The sequence below is a fragment of the Carassius gibelio genome, chromosome B8 (genome assembly GCF_023724105.1).
Source record: "Carassius gibelio isolate Cgi1373 ecotype wild population from Czech Republic chromosome B8, carGib1.2-hapl.c, whole genome shotgun sequence".
NCBI classification, from domain to species: Eukaryota; Metazoa; Chordata; class Actinopteri; order Cypriniformes; family Cyprinidae; genus Carassius; species Carassius gibelio.
Genome location: NC_068403.1, coordinates 10,956,195 through 10,971,392, shown reverse-complemented (window position 1 = coordinate 10,971,392; position 15,198 = coordinate 10,956,195). Strand labels below are relative to the sequence as shown.

General features: G+C 37.8%; 1 protein-coding gene across 5 annotated transcripts in view; it reads left to right on the top strand.

Moving 5' to 3' along the window:
• Positions 1–15,198, top strand: part of LOC127963899 (metalloprotease TIKI2) — a 56,678-nt gene that overhangs the window by 28,523 nt on the left and 12,957 nt on the right. For all 5 annotated transcript variants that reach the window (XM_052563992.1, XM_052563991.1, XM_052563994.1 and 2 more), the window contains 2 exons: positions 6,735–6,881; positions 10,036–10,210. In XM_052563992.1, the coding sequence (XP_052419952.1) occupies positions 6,735–6,881; positions 10,036–10,210 (322 nt within the window). The remainder of the gene's footprint in view (positions 1–6,734; positions 6,882–10,035; positions 10,211–15,198) is intronic.

Below are 15,198 nucleotides of genomic sequence, written 5' to 3'. Positions count from 1 at the left end.
TCACTGTCTGCTTCTCATTTAGTCTCTCTCAAACACACACAGGTCTGTCTGTCTGTATGAATGAACGGCAGCAGTAGGAGTCTGTGTCCCAGTTTCCTCAGCACATCGATCTTCATATTAAAACTCATGGGTTACGTTCATGTTTCAGCACACCCTCCAGCAAGAGTATGTGAAAACTACAAATCACTCAAGGAGAATTACTCTGCCTGAGGGCATTAAACGGACGAAAACCTGTCCTCTAGATAAGAGAGAAGTTGGAAGGACTCTCAGTCTTTCTCTCTCTTATTCTCTCGCTCTTGCTTGGAATGAGCAGCATATGGTTTAGATGCTATCAGACGCCCCAGGGCCTGATAAAGAGCGGTGGGAGTCAGTTATCTCTCCCATTGGGAGGGGCAGCTATCCTTGTGTTATCCTAATGTGAAAGGATCAATGCAAGAGTACAGTACACACAGACGCAGATGTTTGTTTATCTAAAATAGTTAGGAATTTCCATAGCTTTCTATTGTGGATATATCGAATAAATTAGACTTTCTATTCCCTAATCCTGCCTTATCGCTAACAAAATCATATTTTCATTTTTCAGTTATAAATAATATTCACTATTTTGCCTAGTCTTTCTTGTGGAGGTTAGGCACATTTGGACTTTAAAGCAATCAAGCACGTATGTTTTTCTTGTACTGGTCTGATAAAAAAAATTACTTTGCAAATTACCGACCTACTGTTTTGAGTGTGTGTGTGTGTGTGTGTCCTTTCTATCACTTCTCATTATTCAGCCTGGTGCACTTTTATTATGGTTTAATACATGTTTGGCAACTGTCTGAGTAAAATTGAAGTACTTAAATCAACAGACCTTAGTCAAGATAGATGACATTAAATTTAATATGGATGAAAATGAGGCAGTGAGGGATAGACTAATAAAGGTCCTAGAGCATGTAACTATCATAATTCACAACTTTCAAAACTGTCTGAGGGAGTTTTTATTTTTCATAAATATGTTTCGTCAGCTGAATATTTGTTATGTTGGTAAACAACAGTATGATCCATTGCATCAACAACATGCTGTACTTCTCTCCTTCACAGCCTCGTTTTCATTACTTTAATATAGTGCTACTATGATTAAGATCTATAAGAAAAATTCACTACACTACCATTCAAAAATTTGTGTTCAGTACTTTTTATTTATTTGTTTATTTTGAAAGAATTTTTTTTTTTTTATGAATCAAAAAATGGCATGAAAGGAATTTGTAATGTTCCAAAAGATTTCCATTCCAAATAAATGCAAAGAAAAAAAAAAAAACTATTATACATTCCATCCAGTTTCCACAGAAGTATTAAGTAGCACAACTGAGTTCAACATTGATAATAATAAGAAATGTTTCTTGAGCACCAGATCAGAATATTAGAATGGTTTCTGAAGGATCATGTGACACTGAAGACAGGAGTAACAGCTGCTCAAAATTCACCTTTGCCATCACAGAAATAAATTTGATTTTAAAATACATAACATTTTTAAATTGTAATACAATTTTTGCAATATACAGTTTTTACTGTTTTTCTTCTCAAACAAATGCAATGAGGGTGAGCATAAAAGTGCTTCTTTTAAAATAAAATAAATAAATCATCCCAAAAACATTTAAACGATAATGTGTTATATCATGTATTGGTCATACATGTATTCATCTCTATTTATTTAAAAGGGTTTTACGATTCTTGCATCCATAGCAGCACATGCCCTTCCATAACACCCAAATCCAGAGAAGCACAGATCCCAGTCCTCTCCGAACCAGAACATGAAAACACAGGTGTTGTATGTTAAAAATCGTAAGGTCATTTAGAAAACAAATCCTGTCCTAACAGATCTCCCCCTCTACAAGGCCAGCAGAACCTGACCCCTCACACACACACAGGGTTTAATAAATGTCCTGAAGCCCCATGCAGCTCAGCTCATCTCTCCTGGCATGTTTGTTCAGAGCGATGGGCTTTCAGAAGGCTGCGTCTTATTTGACCTCTGACCCCTCTCAACAATGCTGTTCTCCCTCTCTGTTTATTCGTCCCTCCATTCCATCTTTCCCTCAGCTCCTAGAGACCAGCCTGAGTGTTTTTTCTTCTTCTGTTCCTCTGTGCATGGTGTACCATTTCACGTTTCATACGGTCTGGTCTTTTCCCGCTTTTATTCTCCTCACAGCACATAAGTAGCTAGAGCACTGAGCAATAATTGATTATTTTCTTTCTTTTTCTTTTTTTCAGTTTTTTTTTTTTCCTCTAAGGGAAAGAATTGCTGAAGACTACCAGACTACCGGTGCTGCCAAGTCAAATGGCAGAGTTTGTTTTTGGACAAGTGCAAAAAGAGAGAGAGGGTGTGAGAGAGAAAATAAAAGACAGGAAAACAGAAACTCTCTCCATGATCTTATTAAACAGACACAGATGGTCACTGCGGGCAGACAGCGGGTTCAAGACATAGAGACTGACAGGATGGAGACGACTGCATTGGAGAGATTAGACAGAGAGATGAAGAGATTTGTCTAGCAAGCCAGGAAGGAGAGGAAAACCAAACGGCATTGATGTGCTACCAAACCTCTCTTGGCAGTAATTCAGACTCCTGGACTAAAAGAAAAGACAAGACAAGGAAAGTATGTAAAATTAGTATGCAAGATAGCAACAAAGAAAACCTGGTCCAGAAAGTGCTTATAAGCATATGTCGCAAAAGGTCTTCTCTGTTCTGCGTGAACTTCTTACAAATCAAATATTTTTCAATCAGCTGAAGATGTTATATCATAGTCATATCATAACTTTTAGATTTTTTTTTTTGCATCTGATGAAATGTATCCAACGACACGGAGAAAAAATTGAAAAGTTACACAAAATTATTTAGAAGAATGTCAAACAACATTAAAATGTCTAAATATTTCCAGTAACTCACTCTCATTGATCTATAGGATTGAGCGTCATCCAGAACTGAATTTAAAATTTATTTCAGACTGGAATTAATTTAAAAGCAGAATTTGAATTCACATGTTAATTTAGGAAATGCAATTCAAATTTATGCCCAAAAAAGTCATATTATTTTATATATAAAAGTGTAGTTTTTAATGGAGTAATTAATATTTAATAGTTCATAACATCGTATAAAATGAAAAGATTCCAATTTTGATAGATGACGTTCTAAATGTTGTGATATTTTTTTATATTTTAATTCAAATTCATGCACAAGAATGGAAAAGTGCCTTTTTTTAATTCTAAATTTCGGCCAGCACTGCTGTGAAAAACATGTTCTGTTGAAAGATTACTGGAAACTAAAAAAATAACTGCATGCCATGTAGTATGTTTTGAGTTATCCCAATCTAATCCACAAAATCTCTGTGTAGGAGGCAGTCAAGAGTGAGAACAAAGTGCAGAGAAAAAGAAACAGAAAACAAGCTCTAATTAATTACCAATAAAGAGCAAGTGTCATCCACAGGATGTTGGTTTGAAGTGGTCAGCTGTGCTCGACTGCTGTTTTTCCTTGGATACGCTGAGCTGATTTTGGCTCACACTGCCCACCAACTGCACCTGTGCCCATCTGCACTCTTCCCATAATGCCTCTGACCACTCTAAAAGAGACTAAATCACTTCCAGCTGTGGTGCACATGCGTTTGCAGCCAGCAATTATTTATTTTGCCATCCTCTCTCCATCCATCCCTCTGTTCTACTTCAGAACTTTCCATAAACAACAATGAAGACAAGCGAGTGAATGCTGGGGAGTCGAATCAAAAGACAGAAACAAAGAAATGAAGGTGTAGGAGCACTAATATCATGTGCCATATGTTGCACCAGCTGAACTGGAAAAAGAAATCTGCGAACGTGAATGAACAAGAAGTCAACTGCTTCCATGCTCGCACGTGTCAATGAAATAGCATGTTTCTTTTTCCTCCTCTCATTTGGGAACATTACATGGGAATTAACATTCTCTTCTTTTGTGTTTCCCTCCCTCCTTGGTCTTTTTCTCTATTTTTCTCTCCAAACCGCTAATGAAATTTTGGAATGCAATGCTTGGGTGAAGGGCAGACAATCCAGCAGCAGACTGGGTTCTCCAAACTTTGTTGTTTGCTAAAGGGTTTCTGTGTTTAATCAGCCCGTGAGAATCTGGTCCCGTTTACACCTGGTTAAGATCCGTCTCGGGGGAAAATATCACCACTCCTTCTCCCAAATACACCTTTTAGGTTTATTTTATATGTAAATCTTAACAATCATCTGATGATGTAAATCTTGGCATCATCCTGTTTTAAAATGACTTCCAAAACGGATGTTAATACCAAATGTTAACGAAGCCTCTCACTTGTCAAAAAACACACAAGAGTCCATCTGCGTGGATCGCACACCTACCGCCCCGTGAAATCTCCATTACCAGTGAGAAAGCGACTGTGGAAATATGCTTTTGTTTAGAACAATGAATGCTAAAGGGTGTTCACACTTCAACAAATGGAACATTCTCACACACTTTAGCCATCCTTTATCCCACATACACACACACAGGCCTTGATGTCTTGTGCTCTCTCACACTCTGTCCATCAAATGAATGGCAAAAGAGCACAGAATGATCCAATTCTCTTTCCTGGCTTGCTCTCGTCCTTGCCGTCCCATCCTTTAATCCCTCTATCTATCACATCCAAGTCGTCTTTCATCTCTCTATTTCTCACATGGAATGTGCTTAAGGTTAAGGGAAACTCCTCATTTTTGGCACCAATACAGAAGCGAGGCAGATGGGTCAGACACCCGTCTCCTAATCTGAGCATGCCATGGCCGCTGCAGCAGCTGGCATCACTATAAAGCTCCCATGTGTGGGTACATACCGTGGCACACGGAGCCAGAGCACATCTGCACAGGAGGGCAACACCCCGACATGACATGGCAGTGTAAAAAATGAAGACAATAAAACAACACACGCAATATTGAAATAAATGGCCAGCGATTACAAGGCCGGCAGGGGGTCGGCTCAGAGCACAGAGTGCTGGCTGGATGTGAAGTGCGATAGATGGAGTGCATTCGTGCTCTTCTGGTGCTGGTTTGATCGTGGTCCATTTTTGGATTACCGCACTGGAAGCGTGACAAAGATCTGCACAACACTAGGAGGCTGGAAATAGATTGTTTAAAAAATGTTTAAATAGTATTTCCAAACCCCCTTTAACATCAGGCTCTGCTGAGCAAGTTAAATAAAAAAAAAAAAAAAAAAAACATACATATAGCTTTCAGTAATTCAGCTGCAATAAAAATAAAATAAAATAAAAACTTTGTCACACTTTTTTTTTTCCAATTTTAATAACTATGACTAACTACAATTAACTATAACTTTTGCCTCAGTAAACTCCTAAATCACTGCTTATTAATTGTTAGTAAGTTGTCAAGTCTAGGTATTGGGTAGGATTAGGGATATCCAAACCAATATGTTAATAATATTAATAGGCATGAAGTAAGTTTGTTATATAAATATTACTAAAATAACAGCAACAAAAAAGACAGTTAGCTATACTACTGCAAAAAAGTGCTATGCTGAGAAAGTAATTAGTTGCACTATATAATTTCATATAAAAAATATGAAATTAAAAAAATATATATATATATTTACTTTTCTCCTATTGTAATCCACAGATTTATGGAGAGAGGACAAGAACTGATGTGGAGAAGATGAGACTCTAGGAGAGGCATTTTCTTAACATTAACTTAATATTTACTGTAAAGTGATGTTAAGCTTGGTTTGCTGTTGGCGATGCTCACAGTGTAGGCAAAGCACACCAGACTAGTGAGCAAAACAGAAATCTGTATTTCATTCCCAGTGCTAAATCGAACAGCACAGACTCTCATTTCCAACCTTTCTGCATGAAGCAGGGACTAAATCTTCTGTAGCCTTTAAGCTAGTATATAAATCAATCAGCATCACTGCTTTCATAGACCATTTTCATTACTGTATTTCTGTCACACACGCTCACAAACACACCCTCCCTGTAAATCTCCAAGGCAATTAGTGTGACGGGTCCCAGCCAGAATAGAGAGGTGTAATCAAGTACACAAATCAACTGACCACACATGATCGGGTATGAACGTGTTAGCCAGCAGAATGCACGACAGCGTGAAATTCAATCTACCTTTCCATGCAAAATAACGGAAAAAACTCCCCTCCTCCCATCTCCAGCAGGCTCTGCTGTCAAAACGCTTAACTTTGACTGACAGCCGGAGTCGAGCGAGTCAGCCAGTCAGCCGTGGCGTGAGAGCGCAGTGGGCGGGAGTGTGAAGTTTAACCCCAGGAGTCTGGGACAGCTGCAGTGTCGCTGTGGTCTGTGGCTGTTGCACACCATAAATTCTCTCTAAAGAGGGTTTACTTTTTATTTTAATGGAGACTGTAAATTTACGACCCTTGGACCCTGGAGATAGAGCTGTTTTTAAAGGAGCACTCCCTGTCTTTTTTGTATCTCTCTCTCTCATACCTGTTTTTTTTTTTTTAGAAATTGGCTGGCTTACACAACAAAGTTGTACCTGGCGTAATATCTGAGAGGCCCTAAAAGAAAAAATGTTCACATGGACTATGTTTATAGTGTATGAATAAATAAGGAGTGTGTTTGTGAACACATGATGTCTGATGTGACATCATATTGTGTGTGCCAGGAGTGAGAATGACTACACTTGTGTATTTTATGCGATCAGAATGACTGACCCCCCCCCCCCTTCTCTCTCTCTCTCTCTCTCTCTCTCTCTGTCTGCAGGTGTTGTTTGCTCTAAACCAGACTCTACTGCAGCATGAGAGTTTGCGTGCAGGCATTCTGCAGGACGCCTTCACTACTGAGGACCTCATCACACACTACAACTGTGGAGACCTTTACTCCATCATCTTAAATCATGACACATCCCAGGTATGCGCACCAAAAACACAGCCTGGTCCTGTTCTATACATCATGTGAGTATGTATGTGATGCATTGGAGTCATTATGAGCTTAAAGTTTGAGCAGCAGAAGGTTACTTCTGATAAATGGCCTATAATTCTCCACTTCACCCTGCAATATGCTAAAAGATTAAAGCAACAGCACACACACATAATGAAAGAGAGAACAAACATTTCAGGAAAAATGCGAGGGAGCAGTAAGACGAGGAAGGGAGGAAATATCTTTCTGTTGTTCCATATTTCCTGCAGAGGTCAGACGCAGGGCAGCTAATGGCTCTGCTGCCTGATAAGGTATCTGTGCTCTCTCTTTCATTGCTTTATGCCTCTCTTCCTCATTCTATCTCTGTTCTGCTCTTGTACTCCAGTATACTGAACTCCAGTCAAGTACTTGACTTTAGTTTAAGTCGAGTCCTCTGCTCAATTCTCTTCAAGGGATAGTTCTGTCATTAATTACTCACCACTATAAAGCTGTAAGACCTTTATTCATGGTCAGAACACAAACTGAGATATTTTTGATGAAATCCGAGAGCTTTCTGATCCTGCATAGACAGCAACAGAACTGCCAATGTTATAAACACATCAAAGACTGACAAAAAAAGAGATCAAATATTTGAATAAAGTTGTTGTTTTTGTTTTCTTTGTGCAAGTATTCTTGTAGCTTCATTAAATTAAGGTTGAACTTCTTATGTAACATGGACTATTTTAACTATGTCCTAACTACCTTTCTGGGACTTGAAAATGGTAGTTGCATTGTAGTCTATGGAGGGTAAAATAGTTCTCAAAAAATATCTTAATTTGTGTTCTTAGGTCTTACAGCTTTGTAACAACATGGGGGTGAGTAATTAATGACCCAATTTTCATTTTTCGGAGAACTCTCACTTTCTCTATGGGCAGTAAACTTAACCACATTCAAGGATAATGTGAACATAAACTCATTACATGTCAGTTGTGAGTTAGGTCTTAGTAAAGGTATATTAGTCCCTACTATATAAATATTGCATACTCTCTATCTACAACATTTCATAATTTAAGATTATTACATAATATATATAACCATCTTTACTTCCATTCGCCAGCTTCTGCACAGACCCTGTTCAGATCTTCAACACACTGAAGGCTTTCTACTGTGTGTTATGCTGGTGGGGGTTTGGGGTTTGTGTAAGAGGGCATTACAGGAAAGGCCTTCTGTAAAAGTGGTTTGGATGCTTACAGGGGTACAGCAGTTCATCTATCAGTGTCTGAACACACACACGTACAAAATGGAGCCAAATGTATGGCTTTCTGCTCCACTGCACTTCAGTTCTTTAGTGCACAGCTCAGGCAGGAATCTCTCAGATAAACACACGTGTATAGCCATATTTACCCCCCTGCCTCTCCATTTCCAAACTGTTCTCTCATTAGCAGGGCGTATGGATAAATACACACACACATAGTATTTAGACGTTCCAGAGCTCTGGATTCTAACAAGAGGCCACCTCACAGTTTCCCTTTTAAGTCTCTCTTGCTTCCTCCGTCCCTGTACCATTATCCATTATCCCCCCCCCACCATCTCTGGTGTATGTATAGCCGGTCAAGACATGGGAAGCGCTGTGTTTCCGACCATCAATTAGAGCAAAAGGTCCAGAATTGAGCTCCATAACCATATATAATCCCTAATGTCCTGCTCTCTTTCAAAGATCTATACACACTTTTCCAATTCCAAAGATGGATTCCAAACATATGGAAGCCCAAGTAAAAAATAAATAAAAAAGTTATTTGCCCTATATATCTCAAAATTGCAATTAACGCATGATTTTTTTTTTCCTTTGACATATAATTGCACCTCTTTATCTCAAAATTGTGACTATATCTTTTGTACTGCAACTTGTTATGATTAAGAATTAAATTCTTTTAATTGCAACATATAATATACAGTACAGGCCAAAAGTTTGGACACACCTCATTCAAAGAGTTGACTATGAAAATTGTAGATTCACACTGAAGGCATCAAACTATGAATTAACACATATGGAATTATATATGGAATTATATACATAACAAAAAAGTGTGAAACAACTGAAAATATGTCAAATTGTAGGTTCTTTGCGTTGATTACTGCTTTGCACACTCTTGGCATTCTCTTTCCCTTGATGCCTTCAGTAGTCATGATAGTCATGAAAATAAAGAAAACTCTTTGAATGAGAAGGTGTATATATATATATATATATATATATATATATATATATATAAACATTTACTGCTACTAGAGTAAATTTAAAAAAAAAAAAGATCCATAGCACTGCAATCTAGAGTTTTCAGTGTACAATATGATTTTGTTGTAAAAAAAAAAAAAAAATATATATATATATATATATATATATATATATATATATATATATATATATATATATTTTTTTTTTTTTTTACAGTTACGAACTTTCACATCTAGACAATCTTCTACCATTTTCGTAACAATGTCTCAATGCACTTGCTGTAAAAGCACTGAAAAACCAAAAAATCATATTGTACACTGAAAACTCTAGATTGCAGTGCTATGGATCTTTTTTAAACAACATATTTTTTTATTTTATTTACTCTAGCAGCAGTAAATGTTTTACTGATAGTAATGTTATAGTTTTATATTAAATCTAAAAGAGGAAATCGATTATACTTTATTTATTACAACTGTGGCCAAGATGTCAAGAAAGACTAACGTTCATTAACACCACTGGTTATTTGTTTAGTTATTTATGTTTTAAAAAGTGGAAAACCTCAGTCATTTCATTAGGAAATACGTCGCCACATCACATCAAACCATTTCACATTGGATTTCACTTCGCTTTTTTCCTTTTCTATTCCTTATTTCCCTTTTTCTACTTCAATCTATTATGTCTATCCCTCACCATTCATAGCAGACTGTGTAGAAAGACCGGCCAGCTGTAGAAAGCTTCCCATACACTTTACCCTGCAGCAAATCAATCAGTTCATGTGGAGTCCAAGACAGTAAAACAGTCTTTCTATGTGTGTGGCTGTCACGTTCCACGAAGTGGCATAAATGTCTCAGCTGCCCAGTTTCTCATTTATACACAGACTCCGATCCATGCCAGGCCTTTAGTAACACCTCTCTCTCTCTCATTCTGTCTCAGCTTCCACATTTCATCAACAGTTCCCTGCCAGCTCACGAGCGCTTGACGGCACAGCAGATTGACAGTTACCTGCGACATGAACTCATTTACAAACGCAATGAACGAATGGCCCGCCGCGTCTCTGCCCTCCTTCAGAGAAACCCCACCCACAGCTTCTTCTTTGCTTTCGGAGCTGGTGAGTCACACAAAACCTAAACCATCCATCACACACTTACACACTCGTAACAAAGTGAAGATGAGGTCAGTTGACACTGACTAGGAATAGGTTCAGCTCCACATACAAAACAAACGCACACACAATCTCCCCCAGATGGCAGTAAAATGAAATGGTCCTAAGAACTTTTCCCACGACTGAGAACAAATCACTTTCATTAATGTTCTGAGTGCACCTGTGTGTGTGCGTGTGTTTCTTTGTCTGTGAGACAAATGTATTCCTTACAAAAAGCATTATTTTCATGAAATTAGTAATAATCAGGTTCATCAATCATGAGGTTGCAATTACATTTATTTTGTGGGTTTTATTTTTTTTTATGGTTACAGCACATGTACGTAAAAACTCCTGTTCAGTAACTAGATCATTCCCAATATCAATCAAACAAGTTGAATATATATATATATATATATATATATATATATATATATATATATATATATATATATATATATATATATATTATTATTATTATTATTATTATTATTATTATTATTATTATAAAAAGTATTTATTTATCCATATATTATTTATATAGTGAGAGAAAGAGAGAGTGTATACAGAGAATATGAGATTTTGGGCTAATAACTAACTCTGGCCACATGCTTTAGAATAATCTGGATTCATTAGAATGAGAATAGAAATGTATGTGTGTACGCACCTGTTCTGAATCTAGTGGGAATTTTGCACAATAGCCTTGTACATGCATAACTAAGAACACTTGAACACATTTAATAGTGAATGAGACCCAGTTAGAGGACAGACAGCTGCTTTCATCTGTGAGAGTGTGAGCTGTTTGTTTTAATTTGCATTCCAAGCTAATGCTGCTAATGTTTCCTGAGTGCTGCATCAAGGTCCTGAGGGAAAGCCGTGGTGTGCTTTTGAGCGCATGGTTATGTTTGTGTGTCGTTCATTAGCACGGATGGGGTGAATCTGAGGTTTCTACAGTGTGTGTGAGAAACTTGATGTATGTGTTAATGGAGTACAATTTAACATGATGCCACCCTTTCCGGTGTTTAAAAATAAATAAACAATTCATAAAAAGATAATGACTTTTACAAATATATCTTATCAATGCTCTATGTCCCAAAATCAACATTAAAGGGGGGGTGAAATGCTCGTTTTCACTCAATATCCTGTTAATCTTGAGTACCAATAGAGTAGTACTGCATCCTTCATAACTCCAAAAAGTCTTTAGTTTTATTATATTCATAAGAGAAAGACAGTCTGTACCGATTTTTCCCGGAAAAACACGACTGACTGGAGGCGTGACGTGTGGGCGGAGCTAAAGAATCACGAGCGCCAGTAGGCTTTTGCGTTGAGAGCGTTTGGAAGCTGTGACACCGTGAGGAAAAAAACAAACAAAACAAACCATGGCTAACTGTCAGATTCAGCGTATATTTATGATCCAGAATCAGATCCCGAGGCTGAAACTGAACGAGAGCAGCAGCAGAAACGACTCGCTCCGAGCGGGCCTCGAACCCGGGTCTCCGATTGGAGGCGGACGCACTAACAAGGAGGCAGAGATATTTGAAGCAGTTTTACTCACCGCCTGCGGTTCCAACACATGATCGTGGCCCTTTTTCGTTGGGACTGCATTATCCTTATGAAATAAACGATACGCAAATCCGTCGTCAAACTGGGCCATGTTTGTAAAACAAGCATCTTCGAAATGCAGGGAACAGACACAAACACTTGCACAACTCCTTTGATGCTCTATAAAAATAAACTCCATCCACTGGTCCCTTAATGCTGTTTTTTTTTTTTTTTGGTAATCTGTGCAGGGTTGTCTTGCCCTGGCAACCAAAAACACACTCCTTTTGTGACATTTCGCGACACTCTCGCTCTGATCAGTGAATGCCTCTGCTCTTTTACTGTCTATGCTCTGCTCTCAGTGCTCTGCTATACGGGAGCGCGCGCTCTTCCGGCAGACGTGCCCTTGTGGCCCATATAAGGAAATTCCGCTCCATCTAACGTCACACAGAGCCATACTCGGAAAAAACTTTCCGAAACTTGTGACAAACCGGAAGGAGTATTTTTGGAACAGAAATACTCCTTCAAACGTACAACTTAATTTTTGAAACTTTGTCCATGTTTAGCATGGGAATCCAACTCTTTAACAGTGTAAAAAACTCTGTATGCATGAAATAGCATTTCACCCCCCCTTTAATAGTTGGATGGCTGAGGTTTTAGTTGGTCTATCTTTGCCTTGTGTGCTAGGCCTCTCTCTACTTAGAGCTCTTGTTTGAGTTGCTCAGTTTCACTTAGACCATTTCATCCAGAACCTAGTCAGAACTACTGACAGAAAGCAAAATTAGCAGCTGTAAACCTGGGCTCGGAGGGTTCTACAGTTACCAGAGTGCTCTATGAGGCTTTGCAGGGGTGATTAAACTACACGCTATGCTGGTAAAGTGGTTTCAACAGGCCATCCATCTTTGCTCCACAGCAATAGCATGTTTTGATTCTACAGGAAGCCCCATGGCACAGGCAACAAGACCCTTTTGGGAAATCATACACACGTGCACTCGCACATACCCTCAACCCTGACTCTCATAATGCAGAGTTGGAAAGAAAGCACAATTTGTAGAAACCGAATGCCTAGCTTTTATAGGGATAGATTACCCAAAGAAAAAAATAAATTCTGTCATCGTGTATGTCATTTATATCATCACGTTGTACCAAAGCAGTATGACTTTCTTCTGTGGCACACAAAAAGAGAAAAAAAATGTCTCCACAATGCAGTTACAAAGAATGGACTGGTGTACAAAAAAATACATCTTCCCATACATTTTCCAAAGTGTTCATCTGAAAAATCAAGCATAGCTCTACTTGGCACATGTACTTTCATTCACGATTCATTAATTTGAATTTGACAAAAATTCTAAATGATTTGATGTTTTTGAGTTCAACTCATTGAATCAGTCACAGTGATCACCAACTCACTAACCAATAGCTTAGGTATGAAAAACAACTTTTATGATACTTTTATAGTGCATTTGTGTCCTTTTTAATACCTAAAAGCTTCAGTAGCTTTTTTTTTTTTGACGTTGTGACGTGCAAGTGAAAAACGTTATTCCTATATGTTCCTGTGGCACAGTGGCAGAGCATTGTGTTAGCAGCGCAAAAGGTTGTGGGTTCAATTCCCAGGGAACATACATACTAGTAAAAAAAAAAAAATGCACTGTAAGTTGCTTTGGATAAAAGTGTCTGTTAAATGTAAATTAGAGAAGTTTCTAAGAAATAAAAATTTAGGGTGGGAACATTCTTCTATCCATCGATTATGAACCGGATGGAGGCAGATCTGAATGCAAGCTCAGGTCTCAAAATGATCTCAGAGTTTCCCGTTTGAAAATATGACTTGCGATACCATTTCATGTCCAATTTGGGAACTGGGAAATGCATATTTACAATAATAGCACATGAAGATGCAGTTATGACATTTTAAATGAAATAATTAAAATATAATATGCACAATTTAAAAATAAAATAAGCATGGATGCAAAATTTACAATAAAATCAACAACATGCATAGAAAGTAGATAAGGTAGATTTCTATTTTATGCCCTTTTGGTTGAACTATTCTTTTAAATTGCTCTAGTAGAACTGCAACACTGCTAGCAGTTACTGCTCCCTGCTGGTTTGGAGTATCACATATACTAAAACCAAGACTAGTTTTGTGTCAATTCTGTTTTTCATAAGAAAAAGGTTCTTATTCCCTTTCATCTGTTATGCTTTGTTCTTTTGTGAGTGTGACCTTATGAGAGAGCCTGCAAAGTTACATAAGAGGTCAGAGGATAAGCGGGAACATGCCACCCTGGCACATCTGTTTATGGTACAGATCACACACACAAAATGCAGTTATCAGTTTTTCACATCCGCTAGGAATCTACTAATAAACTTAGAACAATCACATATAAATCTTACATAAAAACCACCTATATGCCATAGGTCAATGCCATATGATTATAAACTTTGATGTACATTAATGCAAATCATTGTGCCTCTCAAACATGTTCAGTTGCATATAATTAACTGTTTGCTGAGAAAGGAGAGAATGTGTGTGTGGCACTTCAGGAGGTTCTCATTTGCCTGGTTTCTCACTGCTGCGTGGAGTTTTGTGCTCTTATTGAAAACATCCCTAGGAATTTCCTGTGATGGCCACAGCCCAGGCACCATTCTCGATTTTAATACACACTCTGCATGTGATGGGGAGCATTTGTCTTTTCATTAATAGCCTCAGGTTTGTTTTGCTATTGATTTGACATGCATATGACACTAATAAATGACAAGGCTAATATCACAGGTGCTAAAGCAATCAGTTCCAGTAAGCACACAGGCCACTGTTTATGTCTTACAGTGTTTGTATGAACGTGATCACTCATCCGTGTGTTTGTGTGTGGTGAGGAACTCTCAGCCCATGTGTTTTGCAGTTGTTTGTGGTGGTCATTTTAGTGTCATTCCTATCAGAAGTGCTCAAAATGAATAGCTTCAAAGGAAATGATGCATGTTTGGGAAGTCCTGTTCATTTTAGTTAATAAGTTCATTTTGATGGTTTGGTTAAATGAAGACCTGTGGATTCCTTTTTACTTTTTATTTATAGTTGAACTGTATTATCTATGTAGCTTGACTTCCAGCAATTCTGCATGGCACCACAATAACCATTGCAATCGGTCTTCTAATTGTTAAGAAATGTTATTTAAAAGCAGGTGAATCTGCTTCAGTGCTACACCTGGTTAAAATGGAAATCAGATTAACATTTGTCATGTTCAAACGATAAACATGAAGTGTTTTATCTAAATGGCAATGTCATTAAATAACTACTCCAAATGGTTACACAATAAAAAAGCTCAACTATTAAATGGTAATCAAATCTAATGGCTTTTGGGATGCTGGAGAAAACAGTCCATTTATCTTGAGCTGTAGTGTTGTGTTGGTCTGCATCTCTTAGGACT